Source organism: Pantherophis guttatus, chromosome 7, assembly GCF_059756535.1.
Source record: "Pantherophis guttatus breed Tessera chromosome 7, ASM5975653v1, whole genome shotgun sequence".
NCBI lineage: Eukaryota > Metazoa > Chordata > Lepidosauria > Squamata > Colubridae > Pantherophis > Pantherophis guttatus.
The window spans coordinates 87,767,192-87,792,872 of NC_142069.1; the positions used below are offsets into that span (position 1 = coordinate 87,767,192).

General features: G+C 44.5%; 1 protein-coding gene across 1 annotated transcript in view; it reads left to right on the forward strand.

Moving 5' to 3' along the window:
• SLC2A13 (solute carrier family 2 member 13) overlaps positions 1-25,373 on the forward strand; it is a 100,249-nt gene extending 74,876 nt beyond the window's left edge. Inside the window, exons 7-10 of the mRNA XM_034419076.2 lie at positions 1,106-1,231; positions 21,315-21,436; positions 22,998-23,150; positions 24,677-25,373. Coding sequence (XP_034274967.1) covers positions 1,106-1,231; positions 21,315-21,436; positions 22,998-23,150; positions 24,677-24,903 — 628 coding nt within the window. The 3' untranslated portion in view covers positions 24,904-25,373. The remainder of the gene's footprint in view (positions 1-1,105; positions 1,232-21,314; positions 21,437-22,997; positions 23,151-24,676) is intronic.
• The last annotated feature ends 308 nt before the right edge of the window (positions 25,374-25,681 follow it).

Sequence of the window (25,681 nt, forward strand, 5' to 3'; positions counted from 1 at the left end):
GAAGAAAGAGAATGACCAGCCCAAAGTCACCCAGCCGACTTTGAAGGCTAAGGCGGGACTAGAACTCAACGTCTCTTGCATTGTAGCCCAGTGCCTTAACCACTATGCCAGGGGTATCAAACTCAAGGCCTGGGGGCCGGACCTGGCCTGGGGGATGCTTAAATCTGGCCCGCAGGGCCACCCTGGAAACAGCAAAAGACCAGCCAGTGATGCCTCTGCCAGTGAAAACGGAGCTCGGGAGGGCCACATGCGGCCCTCCCGAGCTCCATTTTCACTGGCAGAGGGTTGCAGGAGGCCGTCGCGACCGAAAACGGAGCTCGGGAGCCCGTTTTCACTGGCAGAGTGCTTGGGCCACCAGAGACGTCGCCGACACAAGTGACGTCGAACTGGCCACACCCGCCACGGCCACCCCAGTCCCCCCAGGTCAAACATAACCCTGATGCGGCCCTCCATGAAATCGAGCTTGACACCCCTGCCTGCTCTCGAGTTGCCATAAGCAAGGGGGGGATGGGAAACCAACAAAATGGCACGGCAGCCAAAGACAGATGCACATTCCAGACTTATCTCTCTCAAGGCTGTATCCCGGGGTTACCCACAGCGGCCGGAGGGGAGTGGTCTCTACAACCCGCGAATTTGCTCCGTTGGAGAATGTGATTGATGACACACCTTGGGGAGGAAGGGGGGAAACGGGGTCATGACTGGGGCGTAAATTACGTAGGGTCAGAGCTGGCTTCACTTGGGAACTTGCCGACATGAAGCTCCTAATAAACAACTGGATTTCTTTTGAAGCTTGGCTCGAGGCTCATGATTTAATCAGGGAGAGGTTCATGATTTTCAGGGAGAGGATCTCGTCTTCTGCCACTCCCGTTTTGCGATATGATTCCTCAGGACTTCCTCTTTAGCTAGGCCGTTATATTTTCATTCATTAATTAATGGTTTTCCAAGAAAAATCAGAAAGTCTAGTTGCCTCTTGAAAAAAAGCACCTTAAGATTCTCGCTTGTCGTTTTGAGAAACCAGCTAACTCCCACTCTCCTTTAATTAATGCTTCTGTTTAAAAAAAGGCTGGCGTTATTTATTCCGATGACTTTTCGTTCTTCGTTTCAGCAATTGTAACGGCTGCATGCTGGATCCAATGTGTGGGTTTTGCTACAAACTGAACAAGTCAAGTGTCATCGAATCGTCTTGCGCTCCGGTTAGCAAGAAATCGACAATGGAAGCTGCTTGGGGCAGGTAAGTTATTTTTGGTGCGGCTTAATTTTGTAATTGTAGAAATGCTTTTCGGTGTACTTTAGAAAGAAACGCTGCTGTTTTTTTCATTAGTTTTCAGGATGGTTCTTACAGTGTTTTTATGAGAAAAGGAATTCTCAGAAAAACACTTTAAGATAAAATCAAGAGCCGTGTTGACGCGGTGGTTAGAATGCAGTACTGCAGGCTGCTTCTGCCGGCTGCCGGCAATTCGATTCTCACTGGATCATGGTTGACTCGGCGTTCCATCCTTCCGAGGTCGGTCAAATGAGGCCCCAGATTGTTGGGGCAATGTGCTGACTCTGTAAACCACTTAGAGAAGGCTGTAAAGCACTGTGAAGCGGTATATAAGTCTAAGGGCTATTGCTGTCTCTGCCATGGTGGCGCAGTAGTTAGATTACAGTATTGCAGGCTGACTCTGCCCGCTCCCAGCAGTTCAATCCTGACCGGCTCAAGATTGACTCAGCCTTTCGTCTTTCCGAGGTTGGTAAAATGAGGACCCAGATTGTTGGGGGCAAGAGGCTGACTCTGTAAACCGCCTCTGTTTGCTGTAGGTACAAGAAGCATTTTCATTATATTAAAAGCCGATTGATTGTTTTCATTTTATTACTGAATTATTGTTCCTGATGACTGTGATTCCGTATCATCTGTAGAGGGGGGGAAAAAAACCCGCATTAACATTCTTTTTTTATATATATATAAGACTGCAGCTTGATAGGTGCTCCATGGTGTTCTTAGATTAAATTTTAAGGCAGGTTTTACTCAGATATAGAGAAATAAATGCATTGATTTAGCTATGCAGTACATGTATACAATGCACACAAGCTCTCTTGTTGAAACAAATCCGTCATTGCCACTTTTTCAGTAGGGTTCTTTCATACCAGTCATGACAATAACATTCAGAAGTAAGTCTCCACAGTATTTATTTATTTATCTATTAAATTTATTGGATTGGAATGGAATGGAATGGAATGGAATGGAATGGAATGGAATGGAATGGAATGGAATGGAACGGAACGGAACGGAACGGAACGGAACGGAACGGAACGGAACGGAACTGTTCTGCCCCAAATCCGGATTCCCAAGGATTGTGAAACACACCAACGGTCCTTATCAAAGTTATAACATACCAAGAATAAACAAAGTCCGGCAAAGGTTGGCAACCAGCCCAGAAAACAAGATACAATAAGACACTCACTCTCCAAAATGTTCTGTAATAATTACACGTTGTTTCCAGCAAGAAATTACTAACTGCGTGCAACTTAAATAGGGTAAGGAAGTGCCCAATTATCCTCAAACCTTACTCTCAAGGAGACCTCCTCCTCCTGAGTAGCCACTCCTGCCTTTTGGCAGCCCTGCGTGCTCGAGCATTGAGGAGAGGCTCCTCCACTTCACTCTCTCCACTTGAAGGAGCCTCTGGAGGTTCTGTAGGCCCTGGCTGAGTTTCTGCCTCTGGCACCACATCCTCTCCAGCCTCCTCGCTGTCCGACGCGAGCACAGGCTGCGCAGGCTGCTGGCGCGACCCCACACCAGCCTCCTCGTCGTCGGGATCAGCCATGATCCGCGCAGGCCGCTGGTGGGCTACAACAGGAATGGAACAGAACGGAACGGAATGGAAAATATGGAATGGAACGGACTAGAATAGAATAGAATGTAGAATAGAATAGAACAGAACAGAACAATAGAAAACATGGAATGGAATGGAATGGAATGGATCATACAATCGACCCCTTTTTGCCACCTTCTGAGAAGCAAAATCAATGGGGAAGCCAGATTCGCTTAACAACTGTGTTATTAATTTAACAACTGCAGTGACTCACTCAACAACTGTGGCAAGAAAGGTCGTAAAACAGAGCAAAACTCAGTCAGCAACAGAAATTTTGGACTCAATTGAGGTTGTAAGTCAAGGACTACCTGTATCTCTTTCTATTGGCAGGAAGCTTTCATCGTTGCTTTTCTATTTCTCGTTTCAATTGTTAAATAACCTTTGGGTGGGATGAATTTTTCCTCAGTCAGTCGTCGTTAGGGCCACACCGAAGAAGAATTAATAGAGCCTCTGACGTTGCAGTGCAAAAGTTTTAATTAGAGGCACAGGAAACGTTTGCTGAATGCAGGATAATTTTGATTATATGTTATATAGAAAGCATTGCAATTTGTGATTGGCGTCCCCCCCCCCTCCACATAGTGCTATTAAACTTCCATAGCATTTTCAGCTGATTGTGAAGGAGAAAGGGCTTTCGCACAGGGCGGGAAAGAGGAGCGCATGGGAGGGGGAAGGGAGAAGGCAGGGATGATGGGCTTGGGAGTAGAGGGAGGAAAGGCCCCTCTCAATGGCTCCCTGATGGGTGTGTGTGTGTTTCAGCATAACTCTGGGACGCCTGGGTCGTTAAGGAGAGCGAGTGCAGCGTCCTAGAGCGGCAATTGTTTGTGATGTCCGTTCCTTCGCAGCTTCCTCTTGGAAAGCCAGCTGTAACACTCAACCTCCAGTGGACCAATGGGAAAGCGCCTGATGTTCCCTTCTCTTGGCAGAAGGTGCCCCCTGGTGGATTTGGGGCAAAATGCCAGGATTTATAAACAGGGTGGGAAAGAGGAGTGCATGGGAGGGGGAAGGGAGAGGGCAGGGATGATGGGCATGGGAGTAGGAGAAAGAAAGGCCCCTCTCAATGGCTCCCTGGTGTGTGTGTGTGTGTGTGTGTGTGTGTGTGTGTGTATGTATGTATATGTATGTATGTATGTATATTCAAGCATAACTCTGGGACAGCTCGAGCAATTTCAACCAAACTTGGTGCACAGATAACTTACTTTCTGGAAACAAATACCGTGGGGGTGAGACACCCTTAGCACCCCGAGATCTGTGTGTGTGTGTGTGTGTGTTCCAGCATTACTCTGGAACTCCTCGAGCAATTTCAGGATTGGGATAAAGAAATACCCGGGCAATGCCGGGTTATCAGCTAGTATATTATATAGAAAGCATTGCAATTTGTGATTGTTTCCCCCTCCACACACATAGTGCTATTAAACTTACATAGTATTTTCAGCTGATCACGAAGAAGAAACAGGGCCTTCACCCTGTCAGGGAACTACAGTGTAAGCAATTAAAATCTTCATTTTTTTAAATAAAAGAGGGTATAACAGAATTCACACTGGAAACCTTGTCATCTGTCCAACCACGCAAAAAGATATTTTGGATGGGTTAAGGATAGTATTTCATGTTTTTCATAAGACAACAAAGATCTTAGTTTTAACGTTGTGTTGGATGGTGGTGAATAATTGATTTTGGAATCTAATAGCATTTTTCAAATTCTGGAGATCGGGTTCCGGTAGAAATTTCATTCTCTAATGGCTAATGGAAGAATTCTTCTTTGTACCCAAGGAAGAAACTAATGCTCAAGCATAGAAGACAACGACAATGATATAGAATACAATTTAATTTTCATTCTCTGAGCTGCATACAATTTAACATTTTTTATAAAAAAAAATCAGAGAAAACATCTATGGAGATTCTTAATAATCCAGGGCATGGTTGATCCAAAGGTACCCCTCCCCCCAAGGCAACTCATCTTTCTTTGTTTTTTTCTTTGAAAATGTTTTGCTTCGCAACCAAGAACCAAAGAAGCTTCTTAAAACACAGAATAATAGAGTTTGAAGAAGTCTCAGAGGTCTTCTAGTCCAACCCTCTGCTCAAGCGGGAATTCCTGTACCATTTCAGACAAACGATTAGCCAGTCTCTCTTTGAAAGTCTCCAGTGATGGAGCAGCCACAACTTCTGAATAGAGTAGAATAGGAATAGAAATAGAAATAGAAATAGAAATAGAAATAGAAATAGAAATAGAAATAGAAATAGAAATAGAAATAGAAATAGAAATAGAAATAGAAATAGAAATAGAAATAGAAATAGAAATAGAAATAGAAATAGAAATAGAAATAGAAATAGAAATAGATTATAGAAATAGAAATAATTATAGAAGTAGATTATAGAAATAGAAATAATTATAGAAGTAGATTATAGTATAGAATAGAAGTATAGTACAGAAAAGACGTGAAGAAAAGACATATAGAATAGAAAATACTTGCAGAATATAATAGAATGCTGGGTAGAATAGAATAGAATAGAATAGAATAGATGTATAGAATAGAATATGGGATGCGGTGGCTCAGTGGCTAAGATGCTGAGCTTGTCGATCGAAAGGTCGGCAGGTCAGCGGTTCGAATCCCTAGTGCCGCGTAACGGGGTGAGCTCCCGTGACTTGTCCCAGCTTCTGCCAACCTAGCAGTTCGAAAGCACGTAAAAAATGCAAGTAGCAAAATAGGGACCCCCTTTAGTGGGAAAGTAACAGCGTTCCGTGCGCCTTTGGCGTTTAGACATGCCGGCCACATGACCATGGAGACGTCTTCGGACAGCGCTGGCTCTTCAGCTTTGAAACGGAGATGAGCACCGCCCCCTAGAGTCAGGAACGACTAGCACATATCTGCGACGGGAACCTTTACCTTTACCTTTTATAGAATAGAATGCAGAATAGCATAGAATGCTGAATAGAATAGACTAGGCTATAGAATAGAACGTAAAACAGAATAAAACTTTATTGCCACTTTAAATGTATACTAATCAGCATCCATTAAAATAAAATTTCATTGCATTCAGCTCTCAAAAGATAATCCTAGTTCGAATGTACGCATACACGTGGCCCAAAAAAAACCCCAAGAATCCTGTGAGTTTAGAAGACGGATGTCATAAGGAACAGAACTGTTCCAGAATCTAATAATTCTTCTATAGATCCTTCGAAACCTCCTCCCAGAGGGGAGCAACAGAAGGTGCGAAGAAGGATCGTAAGCCACCTTTTCCAGGGCTGTTGTACCTTTTGAACAGTCGCTAAAGCAATGTTTGTAAATCGAGAACTACCCGCGGTCCGCGTTATTGACCTGAGATTAAATTTGCTCTCTTGACTCGCATAACCGATCAAATGGTTCTCCAAGCCTCAATTAGTATTCTGAAAAGCGTTGCATGGCTACATCCAAGCAACTGGCCTAATATGAACTTTAAATATATATATATATTATTAACTTTTCCAAACGCTTGTTGTGCCCGTGAATGTGAAAAGCTACTCTCCGCTTCATTAAAACCCTTGGCAATTTTTCCACCGGCTCGCCTCCCCCTTTCCCTTCCTTAATAAACCGTTGTGCTGCATTATAATTTTCTTTATAGCAAGGAGACATTTCCTTAAAAGCTAATATAGCAACGAGCTATGCGGATAAAAAAAAAAGCTGCTCGTTGCAACACACACACACAAATGAATAAAGGCAAACAGGAAGGAGCCTTGGTAGCACAGTGGACTAACGCACTGTTATTAACATCTGCTGCTTGGCAATTACTGCAAGTTCAAATCCCACCAGGCTCAAGGTTGACTCAGCCTTCCATCCTTTCAAAGGTAGGTAAAACGAGGACCCAGATTGTGGGGGCAATAAGCTGACTTTGTATAAAATATACAAAAGTATGAAGGCTATTGCTTAACACCCTGAGTCTCCGGAGAAGGGCGGCATATAAATTAAAGCAAAAAAACCAAACAAACACGAGGTGTTTGACAGGGGTGTCAAACTCAAGGCCTGAGGACCGCATCCGGCCTGTGGGGTGCTTAGATCTGGCCCTCAGGGCTGCCCTGGTGTTGCGGCCCACCAGTGGATCTGGCAGCAGATTCGGACAGTGAGGAGGTTGGGGAGGAACATGGGCCAGTCCTGGAGTCTGGGGAAGGCTCGGATGAGGGCTCTGCGTCGGAGGCAGAGATGGGGCCAGGGCCGTCTGACAGTTGTCAGCTGCCTTCAGAGTTGGACATCAGTGAGGCAGAAGAACAGCTGGAGCCTGTTCCCAGTATGCGCATGCACAGAGTTGCCAAACGAAGGGAACAGCTAAAGAACAAGGGTCGACTTGGGAGTAAGGCCACAGGTGGACGATGTATGGCCCCTCCCAGAGGGAATAAAAGAGGAGCGAAAGGGGAGTGGAGTTTGCAGGAGACAATTAATTCACTTAATTGGTTCTGACTCTCCGTGACTCCTTGCCAAATTTTGAAGATATCGGCCTGGCACCTCTCCAAGCCAGATAAGGTCTGTGTCTATAAATTCTCCCTTGAAAGACTTCACTGGATGTGAATGAGAGGAATTCACAGACATTAATAAAAAGGGGTTTTTGTCAGGACAAAGAGTTTGCTTCATGCACTTGGGAAGCCTTTATCAGAACACCTGAAAACAGCAAAGGACTAGTCCACAGTGCCTCTGCGAGCAAAAACAGAGCCCTCCAGAGCTCCGTTTTTGCTGGAAGAGGGTTGCAGGAGACGATCGCAAGGAGCTCAGGAGCCCCTTTTCACTGGCAAAGCACTCAGGTCATCACCCCGACACAAGTGGCATTGAGCTGGCCACGCCCCCCCTGGCCCCCCCAAGGTGAAGCACAGCCCTGTTGCAGCCCTCAAGGAAATCGAGTTTGACACCCCTGATTTAGTGGAAGTTCAAAGTGTGCCACAGTTGCTAAGGGAATCAATGAAATTGTTAAGTCTGTAACACGGTTATTAAGTGAATCTGGTTTCCCCGTTGACTTTGCTTGTCAGGTCTCAAAGCGCACACACAAACATCGAGAGACACTGCAACCGTCATAAATACGAGTCAGTTGCCAAGCAGCCAAATTTGGATCACCTTCCGAAGAGTTGAAATAATTCAAGGAAAGAAAGAAAGAGAGAGAGAGGAAGGAAGGAAGGGAAGGAAGGAAGGAAGGAAGGAAAGAAAGAAAAGGAGGAAGAGGAGGAAGAAAGAAAAGAAAAAGAAAAGAAAGAAAGAAAGGAGGAGGAGGATGAAGAAAGAGAAAAAGAAAGAAAGAAAGAAAGAAAGAGAAAAGGAGGAGAAGGAGGAGGAAGGAAGGAAAGAAGGAAGAAAGAAAGGGGGAGGAGGAGGAAAGAAAGAAGAGGAGGAGGAGGAGAAGAAAGAGAGAAAGAAAGAAAGAAAGAAAAAAAGAAAGAAAGAAAAAGAAAGAAAGAAAGAAAGAAAGAAAGAAAGAAAGAAAGAAAGAAAGAAAGAAAGAAAGAACTATCTCCATCAAGGGTGATTAATATGAAATCATTGTCCTTTTGACAGACATCTCTTTTCTATATTCGGAGCGGTTGATTGCAGCTGCCATAATTGTGTTTAATGACAGCTAACGACTGAAATAACTTTTTACAACAATGGAAGGTTTAAAACAAGGATATGTGAAACTTCCTTCCGTTGGGATCCTTCCCTGATGGCCATTGAATAAAAGACTAAAATAATAAAATAAAAAGAATGAAGAGAATAAAAGATAAATCGTGCCTTTTTTAAAAAATTCAAAAAAGCATAGTCCAAATTTTCACCGCGTGACTGTAGGGATTTTACAGTGGTCGTAAGTATGAAAAATGTTCATAACTGACTTTTTTGCAGTGCCTTTGTAACTTTGAATAGTCACTAAAACTGTTGTAGGTCAAAGATTACCTGTATACTACAGGTGTTCCATGACTTAAAACAGTTTGTTTAGTGACTGTTCCAAGTTACAACGGCAGTGGGAAAAAAGCTTTTTACGACCGTTTTTCACATTTACAACCGTTGCATAATCCCCACGATCACGTGATCAAAATCCATATGCTTGGCAACTGGTTCGTATTTATGACGGTTTCAGTATCCCGGAGGTCACGTGATCCCCCTTTGCGACCTTCCAACAAAGCCAAAGTCAACGGGGAAACCAGATTCACTTAACAACCCTGTTACTAACTGAACAACTGTTGTGATTCACTTAACAACCATGGCAAGAAAGGTCGTAAAAATGGGGAAAAGTTGACTGAACAGATGTCTCGCTTGGCAACATACATTTTGGGTTCAATTGTGGTCGTAAGTCGGAGGACTGCCTGTATATGAGTAAGTGTGTCTCTATTTAAGTAGCTATAAGTTAGTTAAATAGAAATCTGGGGAATCAAACATATGGAATAAAGTCATTTATTTTCTCTTCTTACACGAAATTACCTTCCTAGATTCGGTGGGCCAAATCAATATATGTGTGTGTGTGTGTGTGTGTGTGTGTGTGTGTGTGTGTGTGTGTGTGTTTTCTGAGGTTTTCGTGGGTGTTTGTAGATGTAGGTTGTTGAGGTGTGTGAGGAAGTTGTCCAGTTTTTCTTTCCCATGTGGCCAGATTATGAAGGTGTCGTCTACGTATCTGAGCCAGAGTTTGGCTCAGAACACACCTCCGCCCAATCAGAACACAGCCAAGCTCCCACCCAATCAATTCACACCCCCACTGGCAGTTAAAAGGAAGAAACAGCTGTGATCACACACATTGCTCCTAGAAGCACGAAGCCGAAGACACCAGCCTGAAGATGACGAATGAGACTTCGTCGAAACGTTGCCAAGAAACCTCCAATTTTACGCGGGAGAAAACCCGAATAACCAAAGACCTACATATATACATATACATACATACATACATACATACATACATACATACATACATATATGTTTTGTCTTTACATACAATATTTGCTTAATGAGAACAGTGTACTATCTGAGTCCATTCGTTTACATGGTAATAATTCTTAAACTCCTAATTTCTACCCCTGTGGTCCAACCATTGATAAAACAAATCCCAATTTAGAAAATATTCTGTGGCTTCTTTTTCTTTTAACTTCCGTGTCAATCTGTCCATTTCTGCACAGTCCAATATTTCTTTTAATTATGTCTTCTTCTGTAGGTGTTTCCTCGCTTTTCCAATGTTGTGCAAATATGATTCTCGCCGCTGTTAAAACATGTAATATCAAATATACATTCCCTTGATCATATTTTTCTGGTATTTATGCCTAACAGAAATAGTTCTGGCTTAAAATCTATATGCCGCCTTAACATTATTTTCTAACCCCATGTGCATTTTCGCCCCTTTTTTTTTTTTGCTTTTGGGCATGTCCACCACAGGTGATAGTATGTGCCTGGTTTTCTGATTACATTTGGTGGACATATTTTTAAACGTTTTTGCTATGTCTTGCTGGTGGTAAGTGCCGTCTGTAGAACACTTTAGACAAGTTTTCTTGATAAGTGGTTGCCATCGTCGATTTATAGTTTCTTTCCCAGAGTTTTTAACAGTTATCTAGGATGCTATTTTTATTTGGGGGTCTATCAACACTTTCCGCGCTGCTGTCAGATCAATTTGAGATAAATGTTCTGAACAGTCTAAACAGTCCGACTCTTTATCGGGTTTTATCACATCGATAAAGTAAAGCAAATGAAAATGACACCATTGTGACCACAATCGCACTTCAGTTGCCTAGCAAGTTTCTTTAAATTGTCATGATAAATTGCATGTAAACTGGAGAATGTTATTCCTTGCTGACTTTCTGTTCGTTTGACGATGCCGTCCTCTGGGCCATGTCAATACAGGTACTCCTCATCTTAAAACCGCAATTGAGCCCAGAGTTTACGTTGCTAAATGAAGAAATTTGCCAAGTGAATTTTGGGCCGTTTTACAGCTTTCCTCACCACATTTGTTAAGCAGTTCGCTGCAGTTTTTTCGAATTAGTAACCTGGTTGTTAAGTGAATTGGGTTCACCCGTTGTTGGTCAGAAGGTCAAAAAAGGGGATTGTGTGACCTCTGGGACGCTGGTCATAAATATGAACCTGTTGCCAAGCATATGAATTTTACTGTAATTTTATGTAACTGTGTGGACTCTGCAACAGTCAAAGGTGTGAAAAATGATCATAAGTCACTTCTTTCCCTACCGTTTTAACTTCAAATAGTCACTAAGTGAACTGTTGTAAGTTGAGGACTACTTGTATGCTGAGTAGAGAAAACTCTATTTTTTTTTTTTTTGTCTTTTAATGACCCAGTAATCCCTTGTGGGGTGGAGTCTGGGCAACTGAATGGAGCTAGCAGAGTGTTTACTGGCCGGATGCCTTTCCTGTTGCGAGTGAGGAGTTTTGTTCAGCAGATATATTCATATTGTGCCCAGAGAGAGAAATACCTGCCTCTACCTAGGATCGAACTCCCAGCCTCCTGATCGTGAGGCGAGAGCTCCACCTCTAGGCCACCGCACCACACCGAGAAAAATCTAATATAACCCTGTTTTATCCATGAAATCCAAGAATGAATCCTTTCTGGGCAACGTGAATAAAATTAAACATCAAAGACTCCTTATTCAGTTGGCAGCTTTATAAACAGGTGGCAGCCTACTGAGCTGCATTCATCACAACACAATTTGAAGGGCACTACAAAATACCCGCAACTGTTTGCCGCGTGTGTGTAATGAACGTGTCACGTCTTGTTAAAGGACAAATGATCCGTGCTGCGTGCCAGAGGAGAGCTTACACAATCGGATAAGAAATATTTATTCATCAAAAAAAAAGGGACTTCCTCTCTCATACAGGTAATCCTCAAACTTACAACCGCTCACTTAGTGACCGTTTAAAATTAGAACGGCAGTGGAAAAAGTGACAGATGGCCATTTTTCACACCCCCGTTGTCTCGTGATCCAACATTCAGACGCTTGGCGCCTCGCATTTACAACATTTGCAAGTCTTGCGGTCCACTTTTGCGGCCTGCTGACAAGCAACATCCAGCTTAATCCCCGCAGGGATTCACTTAACAACTGTGGCATGAAAAGTCGTAAAATGGGGCAAAATTCATTTTAGAAGTGTCTCGCTTAGCGACATAAATTTTGGGTTCAGTTATGGTCGTTCAGTCGAGGACTGTCTGCGCAGCCTCAGGCAAAATATTGCTTTGCTTTACGTGATTTTTTCATCCATGGGTAATGCGTGGGTGGGAGCAGCTGTTATTTAAAAATATAGCTTAGTCCTCGCTTTACAACAGTTCCGTATAATGACCATTCAACAGCACTGGAAAAAAAGTGACTTTGGACCGTTTTTCGTGCCACCATTGTGGCATCCACATGGTCACGTGATCAAAATTCGAATGCTTGCCAACTGACTCATATTTATGACGGTTGCAGTGTCCCTGGGGGGTGGGAGTGGGGGAAGACATGCGATCCCCTTTTGTGACCTTCTGACACGCAAAGTCAATGGAGGATGCCAGATTCGCTTAACAACCGTGTGACTCACTTAATAACGGTAGTGATTCACTTAAGAACTCTAGCAAGAAAGGTGGTAAATGGGGCCAAACTCACTTAACTGTCTCGTTTAGCAACAGAGATAGCTCAGCTGCCGTCGTAGGTCGAGGACTAGCTGTAATTGGGGAGGAATTGAGGCCTTTTGGGTTTCAGATGTGGCTTGACAAGGTTTAGCTTCCATGACTTGCCTTGGTATCTTCTACATCTACATCCTTTTTGGTGCGGAGTGCCCAAAGAGCATACGCAAATGCACATGCGCTTGGCCGAACCCCCAAAATGCAATGCGAGCGCCCCCGCGCATGCACCCTGCCGACGTGCATGCGCATCCCCACGCATGCGTGCCGCCCCATTCCCTACACACACGTGCCCCGCGCCCCATTTTGACTTCCAGGTTGGTTCAGGGAGCTTTCCAGGCCCAAAACGGGGCGCGAGGGTGCCCTCGTGCCAGGGGTGAAATCCAGCAGGTTCTGACAGGTTCTGAAGAACCGGTAGCGGAAATTTTGAATAGTTCGGACAACCTGTAGCGGAAATTTTGAGCAGTTCGGAGAACCGGTAGCGGAAATTTTGAGTAGTTCGGAGAACCGGTAGCGGAAATTTTGAGCAGTTCGGAGAACCGGTAGCGGAAATTTTGAGTAGTTCGGAGAACTGGCAAATACCACGTCTGGCTAGCCCCAGAGTGAGGTGGGAATGGAGATTTTGCAATAACCTTCCCCCGGAGTGGGGTGGGAATGGAGATTTTGCAGTATCCTTCCCCTGCCACGCCCACCAAGCCCCGCCCCGCCCACAGAACCGGTAGTAAAAAAAAAATTGGATTTCACCATTGCCTGATGCCCCGTTTTGGGCCTGGAAAGCCTCCTGCACCAAGCTGGAAGCCAAAACAGGGCGCGGGGGCACCTCGCGCGGGCAAAGAGGCTGCGGCAGGCCAGTGTCTTATATATATATATATATATATGTCTGTCTGTGTATGTATTCCTTTTTTCTGCAAAGAAGACTTTTAATATCTGCTCCCTTCAAAAGATTGATAATTCAGTATTCCAAAATAATAATTATTCCAAAAGAGAGAGAGAGAGAGAGAGAGATTTGGGTCAGCTTTTGCAACAACTACACTGATTTAAAACTAAAATATCATCTTATTGATACATCTCCAGAGTTTTTGTTTTTGTTTTTTTAAATATAGGTTGGGAGGGAAATTGCAAAAATTCTGACCTGTCAATTTACTGTCAGCTCTAACAAATATGCTCAGAAGCTCTGTGAACTTTTGGGAGGGATTGCAACAGCTCTGGGAATTACATTAGAGGGAGAAGCTAATTAAATGTGACAGGTTTGGAAAACAACTGCCTGCTATTTTGACTTTTCGATCCTGGGAGACAGGAAGCTGGGAATTGATCTTGGAAACAAGATCAGCAAAGCAATTAAAAGCCGAGAAGGATCGAGGCACCAGTTTAAAGTCAGAGAAGATTTGTCGATGGGTTATTTATTTTTTTTCCCCCTTTTAAAAGCATCTTATTTTAAGGGCAATTGAAAGGGGGTTAATTCCTTAGGAGAAATAACTTTCATTCACTTGCACAGGGTTTTTTTTTTGACAAGGAATTAAGAGACAGGAGTGCATTTTGTATATATAAAGGAAAAGGTTCCCCTCGCACGTATGTGCTAGTCGTTCCCGACTCTAGGGGGCGGTGCTCATCTCCGTTTCAAAGCCGAAGAGCCAGCGCTGTCCGAAGACGTCTCCGTGGTCATGTGGCCGGCATGACTCAACGTCAAAGGCGCACGGAACGCTGTTCCCTTCCCACCAAAGGTGGTTCCTGTTTTTCTACTTGTATTTTTTACCTGCTTTCGAACTGCCAGATTGGCAGAAGCTGGGACAAGTAACGGGAACTCACCCCGTTACGTGGCAGTAGGGATTCGAACCGCTGAACTGCCGACCTTTCGATCGACAAGCTCAGCGTCTTAGCCCTTGAGCCACCGCATCCCTCTATATTTGTATTTATGCGTCCTATTTTTGTGTAATAAAATGTCTGCCAACAAATAGCCAAGCGCAGAAAGGACTCCATATTTCATAAAATGTCTGCTACTCTTGCCACAATTTTGTCACTCAATAGAAGAGACGATAGCAATAGCACTTAGACTTACACAGTGTTTTACAGCCCTCCCTAAGCGGTTTACAGAGCCAGCATCTTGCCCCCAACAATCTGGGTCCTCATTTGGAAGGATGGAAGACTGAGTCAACCTTGGGCCAGTGAGGATCGAACTGCTGGCAGTCGACAGAATTAGCCTGCAATACTGAATTCTAACCACTGTGCCACCATGGCGGAGACAGCAATAGCACTTTGACTTATATACCCACTTCACAGTGCTTTAAAGACCTCTTTAAGTGGTTTACAGAGTCATCCTATTGCCCCCAACAATCTGGGTCCTCATTTTATCGACCTCGGAAGGACGGAAGGCTGAGTCAACCTTGAGCCAGTGAGAATCGAACTGCTGGCAGTCGGCAGAATTAGCCTGCAATATCGCATTCTAACCACTGCACCACCATGGCTCTTGGGTTAACTTGATTAGTTAACCCTCATAAAGAGGGATGGCAATTTTGATTATACTTCTTGGATGCATATACAGATAGTCCTCGACTTACAGCAGTTCATTTAGTGACCAAAGTTACAACGGCACTGAAAAAAGGGACTTACGATCATTTTACTATTGCAACATCCCCGCGGACCCGTGATCAAAATTCAGGCACTCGACAACTGACTCACATTTATGACAATTGCAGTGTCCCGGGGTCCTGTGATCCCCTTCTGTACTTATGTCCTTTTTTCACACTTAACGACCGTGGCAGAATTTCCAGGGTCGGATCAAAATTCAGAAAAGTCAGCAATGAACTCATATTTATGATGCTTGTTGCATCCCAAGGTCACGCGATCCCCCTTTTGCGGCCTTCTGACCCGCAAAGTCAATGCAGCAAAACCAGATTCACTTAACAACTGGGTTACTAACTTATCCACTCCAGTGATTCACTTAACAATGGAGGCAAGAAAGGTCGCAAAATGGGACAAAACTCGATTAATAAATGTCTCCACACCAGAAAAGTTGGGTTCAGTTGCATTCGTAAGTCAAGGACTACTGTTGTGGTCCGCCAGCGGCCAGCAGAGCTGGCTGCAGAGTCAGTCAGTGAGGAGGTTGGGGAGGAACTTGGGCCAGTCCTGGGGGCTGAGGAAAGCTCGGACGAGGGCTCTTTGTCGGAGGCAGAGTGGGAGCTAGACAGCAGTGAGGCAGAGGAACAGCTGGAGCCCGTTCCCAGTGTGCGCATGTGCAGAGCTGCCAGAAGACAAGAACAACTAAGAAAGCAGGGTCGACTCGGGAGTAAAGCCACACTTTGGAGGTGATTGGCCCCTCCCATAGGAAACAAAAGAGGAGCGAACGGGGAGTGGGCTTTTGCAGGAAACAATTTGTTCGTTCCTTGACTCTGAGAGACTCTGTGCCAAGTTTTGCCTTGTACTGTGCTTGGAAATTAGCTACCTGGCAGCCTTCCAAGCGAGATAAGGTCTGTGTTGATAAATATTCCTTTGAAAAACTGTTCATACAGGCCTTGCTGACTGCGAATGAAAGGAATTCACAGTCCTGTAAACAAAAGAGGTTTTGCCGGGACCAAGACTCTGCTTCCTGCTTTTTAAGGGAGCCTAGATCAGAACACAGTGGCTTGGGCTAAGACGCTGAGCTTGTCGATCGAAAGGTTGGCAGTTCAGCGGTTCGAATCCCTAGTGCCGCGTAATGGAGGTGAGCTCCTGTTACTTGTCCCAGCTTCCGCCAACCTAGCCGTTTGAAACCACGTAAAAAATGCAAGTAGAAAAATAGGGACCCCCTTTGGTGGGAAGGGAACATCGTTCCGTGCGCCTTTGGCGTTGAGTCATGCCGGCCACATGACCACGGAGACATCTTTGGACCACAGAGATGTCTTCGGACGTCTTCAACGCTCTTCGGCTTTGAAACGGAGATGAGCACCGTCCCCTAGAGTCAGGATCGACTAGCACAGATGTGCAAGGGGAACCTTTACCTTTAGGTTAGAACAACTACAGCTTAGAAACGGTGATAGAAATAAACGCATTGCTGTGTTTCCTTCTAACCTGCTCTCATCCACAATTTATATTAATGACCTGAATGAAGTTTCGATTTGCATAAAGTCTTCGGTACACCAAGATCTGAGCTTCAGAGGAATATCAATGTGGGATTTTACAAACACTTTCTGTTCACAAGTACCTCCGAGCTCTCTCAGGTACCGACCCAGCTCCTGCAGAGGGATTTTGCTGGTCGCCACGCATCCCACTGCTTTCCACATACCCATATTTAACGCTGTCGTATAGGTTCGATTTTCTGTCTAAATTATTTCCCAGCTGCCTGGTGCTACTGCGACCCGTTTAGTGTATATATATATTGCCTTGGGACGCAAGTTGCATCCCTCGACATCATCAAACGGCCAACACTATACCAACATTGGATGAAACGATGCTGCCTCTTTCAGAGCTTAAGTGGGGGAATCATTTTTATATGCAAGCATGAATATTAACTCTACAAGGGCCAAACAGAACAGAGTAAATATATATATATATATATCAGTGAGTGCAAAGCATTTAGAAAAGCAGAGTAACGGAATAACAGGCTTGGAAGGGCCCTTGGAGGTCTTCTAGTCCAACCCCCTGCTTCGGCAGGAAACCCTACACCATTTCAGACAAATGGCTATCCAATCTCTTCTAAAAATTTCCAGTGTTGGAGCATTCACAACTTCTGGAGTCGGGTTGTTCCACTGATTAATTGTTCTAACTGCCAGGAAATTTCTCCTTAGTTCTAAGTTGCTTCTCTCCTTGATTAGTTTCCACCCATCGCTTCTTGTCCTGCCTTCAGGTGCTTTGGAGAATAGCTGGACTCCCTCTTCTTTGTGGCAGCCCCTGAGATATTGGAAGACTGCTATCATGTCTCCCCTAGTCCTTCTTTTCAATAGAATAGAATAGAATAGAATAGAATAGAATAGAATAGAATAGAATAGAATAGAATAGAATAGAATAGAATAGAATAGAATAGGAGTTGGAAGGGACCTTAGAGGTCTTCTAGTCCAACCCCCTGCTTAGGCAGGAAACCCTACACCACTTCAGACAAATGGTTATCCAACATCTTCTTAAAAACTTCCAATGTTGGAGCATTTACAACTTCTGGAGTCAGGTTGTTCCACTGGTTAATTGTCCTCACTGTCAGAAAATTTCTCCTTAGTTCTAGGTTGCTTCTCTCCTTGATTGATTTCCATCCGTTGCTTCTTCTCCTGCCTTCAAGGGCTTTGGAGAGTAAGTTGACCTCTTCTCTTCTCTGTGGCAGCCCAGCATCTTCACAACTTTTGAGCTTTGCGTTTTGCACACAGTGTCCGTTTTAATGAGGGATGTTTGGCTTAGTCCAGATTGTCAGCTGATTGTCTTCGATCCCTACGGGAACTGCAAGACGATCAAGCGAGGAGCAATTCCCAAGAAAACATTAAATGGAGTGGGCAGCTGAAGGCACTTTCCAAAATGTACTAGGCCAATTATAGTATCCTTTTTGCTGCCTTCAAGACACTTGAGTGGGGATAATCAGCCTCCATTCAACACGGCACACCTGCAGGGGGAAAAAAAATTCTAAAGAAGCAATCCTGAATTTAACTCCTGTGCCGCGAAGTTGCTTTCCTATTGTCCATACTTTAAACTGACGTCAAGGTGGAAATTTGGCTGTCCGTGATGATTGGGGCCTTTTTAAATGTGCTATTATTTGTGGTAGTTTAGAACAATGGCTGTAGGATATAGGGTGTATATGTTCCAGCATAACTCTGGAACGCCTTGAGCAATTTCAGGAACGCCGGGTTATCAGCTAGTTGAATATACCACCAGATTCTGATAATTCCTGCTGCATTCACAAGTCAATCAAAGACATCACTTGATAAAGCTTCAGTTTCCAACTCCTAAACCTGCATGGTTTTCCATATAAAGTATAGAATATAGAATAACAGAGTTGGAAGGGACCTTGGAGGTCTTCTAGTCCAACCCCTTGTTCAAGCAGGAGACCCTATACCAGTGATGGCGAACCTTTTTGCCAGTGCGTGCCAAAAGCTGGGGGAGCGTGGGAGGTTGTGTGCCCACACCCATAATTCGATGCACCCCACCCCCCTGCGCAAACCCTGTTTTTAGCATGCGATCGTATGGTGGGCCCTGTTGTGACTCCGACCCCCAAGGCTGACTTATCAGAGGGAGAAGGCTCCGAACATGAAGGAGAGGAGTTGGCCAGGCCTCCCTCTCCAGGACCCTCCTCTCTGGCAATGCCTCAGGTGTCTCCCGAAGGAGAAGAGATTGGCCAGGAGCCAGGTATCTCCTCGCAGTCGGACAGTGACGGAGATAAGTCTTGGCTGGATCCACGCCAGCGTCGGAGAGACAAGCGCACGCAGCAGAAAAGGAGGCGTGCCAGAGAATAAGCTGAGTCACTGGACCACACCCCACAGGGGATAAAAGGGGGTGAGGTGGCCATTCAGACTCTGTGACGGACAAAACTAACTACTAGCGAGTCACATTGTATCTTTGAAACAACGTTATCTGTCTTGGATTTAATACGGACTGGACTTGACAATTCTTGAACTGTGTGTATCTTGTTTGGGTTTATCTGACGGAGGAACAACCCCTCCCTCTATGAGTAAAGTTCTTGGCAAGCAGCTACCGGGTTGCTGCCAATCCTCTTATCGAAAGAATTTGTTGTCTGCCAGTTTTATTTAACCCCTGACTATCTGTTTGTGTGCGTGTGTGAGACGGGGACAGAACAGGCCCCGTAGGCCCATTTTTCGCTGTCCCCAGGCTCCAGATGCTTTCTAGGAGCCTGGGGAGGGCAAAAACAGCCTTCCCCACCCTCTTGGAGGCCAGGAATGGCCCGTTTGCCAACTTCCGGTGGGACCTAGAAAGGCTCTGGAGCCTGGGGAGAGTGAAAAACGGGCCTTTCCCACCTTCTCCAGAGGCCCTCCGGAGGCCGGAAACAGCCTGTTTCCCAACTTCCGGTGGGCCCGGAAGGCCCGAAAATCAGCTGGCCAGCACACGCATACGCACTGGAACTGAACTAGGGCAATGCTCACATGCCCACCAATATAGCTCCGTGTGCCATAGGTTCGCCATCACTACGCTATACCATTTCAGATAAGCAGCTGTCCAGTCTCTTCTTAAAAACCTCAAGTGATGGAGCAGCCACAACTTCTGGAGGCAAATTGTTTCGCTGATTAATTGTTCTAATTAAGAATTAATTTCTCCTTAGTTCTAGGTTGCTTCTCTGCTTGATTAGTTTCCATCCGATGGTTTTTGACCTGCCTTGTGGGGCTTTGGAGAATAGGTTGAACACCCCCTCCCATTCTGTGGCAGCCCCTTAGATATTGGAAGAGTTACAATCCCAAATTGTAGATCCCAAAAGAATTGCATGTGCCTTAAAGGTAAAGGTAAAGGTTCTCCTTGCACATATGTGCTAGTTGTTCCCGACTCTAGGGGGCGGTGCTCATCTCCGTTTCAAAGCCGAAGAGAGCCAGCGCTGTCCGAAGACGTCTCCGTGGTCATGTAGCCGGCATGACTCAACGCCAAAGGCGCACGGAACGCTGTTCCCTTCCCACCAAAGGTGGTTCCTATTTTTCTACTTGCATTTTTTACGTGCTTTCGAACTGCTAGGTTGGCAGAAGCTGGGACAAGTCACGGGAGCTCACCCCGTTATGCGGCACTAGGGATTCGAACCGCTGAACTGCCGACCTTTCGATCCACAAGCTCAGCGTCTTAGCCCCTGAGCCACCGCGTCCCTGACATTTGCCTTAAGGTTCTTCAATTTAAATAGGTTGCAGAATTCAGTGATATCTCCCTATCGATTGAGAAAGGAAATAAGCATCATTTTAAAAACAACATAATTGCATTGGGAATTATGTAGTGGGAATATGATTTTTAACCATCCGAGTCATTTCACAATAAAGTATATTTCTGATATTGTTCCAGAGATTTTACACTGAACATGCCCAGTGATCCATTATCTACTTTTAAGCAGAAGCCACTCAATTTATTTCAGGACAAGAGTGGGGCTTAATAATCATGAGTTACGTCTGTTCTAATTTTGTGTTGGTGCAAATAAGCATTGCATTTATCTTCAAATATTTATTTTTCTTTCTTTCCTTCCTCCCACCGTCCCTCCCTTTCTTTCTCTCTCTCACTTTCTTTTTCATTTCTCTCTCCCTCCCCCTTCCTTCCTTTCTTTCCTTTCTCTTTTCTTTCTTCCTTCCTCTTTCTTTTTCCTTCCTTCCTTCCTCCCTTTCTCTCTCTCTCTTTTTTCTCTCTTCCTCCCCCTTCCTTCCTTCCTTCCTTCCTTCCTTCCTTTCCTTTCTCTTTTCTTTCTTCCTTCTTCTTTTTTCCTTCCTTCCTTCCTGCCTCCCTCCCTTTCTTTCTCTCTCTCTCCTTCTTTTTCTTTTCGTTCTTCCTTCCTCTTTCTTTTTCCTTCCTTCCTTCCTCCCTCCCTCCCTTTCTCTCTCTCTCTCTTTCTTTTTCTTTTCTTTCTTCCTTCCTCTTTCTTTTTCCTTCCTTCTTCCCTCCCTTTCTCTCTCTCTCTCTTTTCCTTTCTTTTTCTTTTCTCTCTTCCTCCCCTTTCCTCCCTTCCTTCCTTTCCTTTCCTTTCTCTTTTCTTTCTTCCTTCTTCTTTTTTTCCTTCCTTCCTCCCTCCCTCCCTTTCTTTCTCTCTCTCTTTCTTTTTCTTTTCGTTCTTCCTCTTTCTTTTTCCTTCCTTCCTCCCTCCCTCCCTTTCTCTCTCTCTTTCTCTTTCTTTCTTTCTTTTCTTTCTTCCTTCCTCTTTCTTTTTCCTTCCTTCCTCTTTCTTTTTCCTTCCTTCCTCCCTCCCTTTCTCTCTCTCTCTCTCTCTCTCTCTCTTTTTCTTTTCTCTCTTCCCCTTCCTTCCTTCCTTCCTTCCAGATGCTCCAATGAAACCAAACTCAAAACCGAAGATCTCTTTTGGGCTTATAACTTCTGTCCAACACCCTATTCATGGACCGCACTGCTGGGACTCATATTGTACCTGGTTTTCTTCGCACCAGGTAAGCCAAAGTGACGAACTTAACTTTCCTTGACCAAAAGAAATTGGCTGTTATCAGCTGGAAAAACTCAGTAACCCTGGTCAAAAATCTTAGATGTCTGAATTTTTTATTTTTCTGTGTAAAATAAAATTGAAAGCACTGGTTGCCCTGTTTGAATATCCCATCTAAATATCCTATCATAAAAGGAAGGTTCTACATTTAGGCAAGAAAACCAAATGCACAGGTTCAGTGTATGTGGTACCTTGCTCAATAGTAGTAACTGTGAGAGGGATCTTGGAGTCCTAGTGGACAATCGCTTAAATAGGAGCCAGCCGTGTGCAGCAGCTGCCAAAAAAGCCAACACAATTCTAGGCTGCATCAACAGAGGGATAGAATCAAGATCATGTGAAGTGTTAATACCGCTTTACAATGCCTTGGTAAGGCCACACTTGGAATACTGCATCCAGTTTTGGTCCCCACGATGTAAAAATGATGTGGAGACTCTAGAAAGAGTGCAGAGAAGAGCAACAAAGAAGATTAGGGGACTGGAGGCTAAAACATACGAAGAATTGTTGCTGGAACTGGGTATGTCTAGTTTGATGAAAAGGAGGACTAGGGGAGACATGATAGCAGTCTTCCAATATCTCAGGGGCTGCCCCAAAGAAGAGGGAGTCAAGCTATTCTCCAAAGCACCTGAAGGCAGGACAAGAAGCAACGGGTGGAAACTAATCAAGGAGAGAAGCAACTTAGAATAAGGAGAAATTTCCTGACAGTTAGAACAATTAATCAGTGGAACAACCTGACTCCAGAAGTTGTGAATGCTCCAACACTGGAAGTTTTTAAGAAGAGGTTGGACAACCATTTGTCTGAAGTGGTGTAGGGTTTCCTGCCTAAGCAGGGGGTTGGACTAGAAGACCTCCAAGGTCCCTTCCAACTCTGTTATTCTATGTTTTCTATTACTATATCTCCTTGAACCATCTAGCCTTGTAATTTTATAGGGTAGGGAAGCAGATTCTGCTTTCACCTGGGTAAAATCAATTCCAGTGAATTGAACGAAGAAAAAAACCATGTACACTTTCCTCTAGACGGCGAATCTTACTTTGAACTGAACAGTACACATAACGGCAATGGGGGGGGAGGACTGGATTCACTTAACGACCGCATGATTCGCTTAACAACTGTATTTTGGGTTCAACTGCGATTGCAAGTCGAGAACAAGCGATATTAGGGTGAATATTCTTCACATCGTGCATTTATATCAAAGGCAAATATTATTCAGGACATCTTCCACCCATGTTAATCATTTCTTAAGGGGGAGGAGCTGACGTTGCGACGGGACGGTCAGAGGATTCCTGGGCTCCAGGATTACTGCCAAAAACCCCACCGCTGGATGGTCCTTTTTGGACCTCACAGTCTCGTTTTGACTGTGATAGTGGAGGGCACATCCTGACGATCCCAGGGACACCGCAAAGTCCCTGGTTCACCCATGTTAATCATTTCTTAACTTTCCATCTTGGTAGATCATTTAAGAATACTGAAGTTAAAAACTTTAATCGGTTATTTTTCAATTACTTGTCAAAAGGAATGGGGCCAATGCCGTGGACCATCAATTCCGAAATTTATCCCCTTTGGGCGAGAAGTACAGGAAACGCGTGTTCCTCTGGCGTCAATTGGATTTTCAACGTTCTGGTATCACTTACTTTCCTGCACACAGCTGAATATCTGACCTATTATGGTAAGAATTTATTTTTTTTATTTTTCCTCTTAAAACAAGACCCAGAACAATTTAATTTCGGATACATTGGGGTTTTCGTTTTTCAATTTTCAATTATTTGCCTTGGCATCCTAAGTTGCTTTATTGTTTCGAAATGTTTTTAACACGTTTTAAAACGTTCTTAATATTTTTTTAACTGTCATATACGGTATTCCTCGAATTACAGTCGTTCATTGAGGGCCCTTTGACGTGACAACGCCAGTGAAAAGAGTGACTTATGACCCTTTTTTCACACTTAAAGACCGTTGCAGTATCCCTGTGGTCACGTGATCAAAACTCAGATGCTTGTTTCACATTTATGACGATTTGCAGTGTCCCAGGGTGACATGATCCCCTTTTGCGACCTTCTGACAAGCAAAGTCAATGAGGAAGCTGGATTCACTTAAGAACGGTGTTACTATCTTAACAACTGGAGTGATTCACTTAACAAATGTGGCAAGAAAGGTCGTAAAATGGGACAAAACCCACTTAATGTTTGTCTCATGTAGCAGCTGAAATTTTGCATTCAGGTGTGGTCATAAGCCAAGGACTACATATATAGGAATGCGGTGGCTCAGTGGCTAAGATGCTGAGCTTGTCAATCAGAAGATCAGTAGTTCAGCGGTTCGAATCCCTAGTGCCACGTAACGGGGTGAGCTCCCATTACTTGTCCCAGCTTCTGCCAACCTAGCAGTTCGAAAGCGCGTGAAAAATGCAAGTAGAAAAATAGGGACCACCTTTGGTAGGAAGGTAACAGTGTTCCATGCGCCTTCGGTGTTTAGTCATGCCGGCCACATGACCACGGAGACGTCTTTGGACAGCATGGCTCTTTGGTTTAGAAACGGAGATGAGCACTGCCCCCTAGAGACGGAAACGACTAGCAAGCATGTGTAGGGGAACCTTAACCTTTACCTTTACCTTTACCTTACCATTCATTCATTCATTCATTCAATTTCTACACCCAGTCAATGATTCTGGGAGGGAGGGAGGGAGGGAGAGAGGGAGGGAGGGAAGAAGGAAGGAAGGAAGGAAGGAGAGGAGATGAGAGGAGGAAGGAAGGAAGGAAGGAAGGAAGGACTGAGATGGGTGAGTGTAGAAATTGAATGAATTAATGAATATTAGGTTTGTAGGGGTGTCCTTGACTTTATATATAATGCTTTGAACGAAACCACCTATGTAATATTCTTGAAATATGGATCTTAAGAGAAGTCTTAGAACAGTGTTTCTCAACCTTTTCTTCACCACGGACTCCCTTTAAATACCTTTTGTGGCCATGGACCCCCAAGACTTAACGCAAGATTTAAATCATAACATCTTTTTCCAAACCTTCACGGACTCCCTGTGATGACACTGTGCCCTCCCCCCACTTCCAGGGATCCACGGACCACAGATTGAGACCCACAGCCTTAGAAACTTCCTTTAAAAAAAAAAAAAAAATCCCAACCTATATATTAACTCTAAATGGGGTGACGTGTTTCTTTGTTTCTTTGGTTTTTTTAAAACTCCAGGAGCGTTCTTCCTTTATGCCGGATTTGCGTTCGTGGGACTCCTTTTTCTGTACGGCTGCCTTCCAGAGACCAAAGGCAAAAAACTGGAGGAAATTGAATGCTTGTTTGAGACTTCGCTATGTACATGTGGCATTCCCGAATCGGAGGACGGGAGGTATATCGAGTACATCCGGGTGAAGGGAAGTAATTACCATCTCTCCGACAACGACGCCTCTGACGTGGAATAAATCTCAGCCGCCGATCGGTTAGATCTTTCGAAAGCCTTGGTTGAGGGATGCTGAAGGAGCTGCGCTGAATGACCTCACTGGCCTGTTTCTGGTCTGCTTCCTACTGCCTCTGTGGAAACGGTTCCCTATTTTTAAACCATGCCCTTCGGGGGAGGGGGGGAAATAGAAATAAAAATCCCACATCCTCTTACCCGCTAACCAAGAGGCGATCGCCGAGAAGAATTGGCAAGAAGGAAAGAGCTTGCAGAGTGGAAGTGACTCTCTTGAGGTCTTTAAGAGTTCCATTCTGGACGCTTGCTGAACTTCAGAATGAGAGTCGAGGGATGAGGTGGCGTCTTAGTTGACCGGCTCGAAAAATTAAAATGCTTAAAAAAGAACAACGAAGTCAGAAACCAGGCGATTCGTAAAAGCAGTTAACCTGGAACCCCGAGACTTGGGAACAAACGTAACCCCGCCTCTTAGGAGTAAAACAGAAGGAAGGAAAGAATCATGTCTATTTGGGGGTGGGGGAATTGTAAACTGATTGTAACGTTAATACTCCACTGATGTTGTGTGCAATGAGAGAAAACAGCTTCTTCTGGTGCTTACTTTCCGTGGATGCGATTATCTTTAGAAATCTTTCTTTCCCACCGACGGTCCTTTGCACAAGGAAAGCTGAGATCTTAGAATTACAACATTTTAAATGATTTGTGGCCTGTGGGCTCTGGGGTTCTACCAGGCCTGTGGAGAAGATTTTGCTTCATTTTGAGGGGGGGCGGGCGGGTGTCTTCCTGGTCTA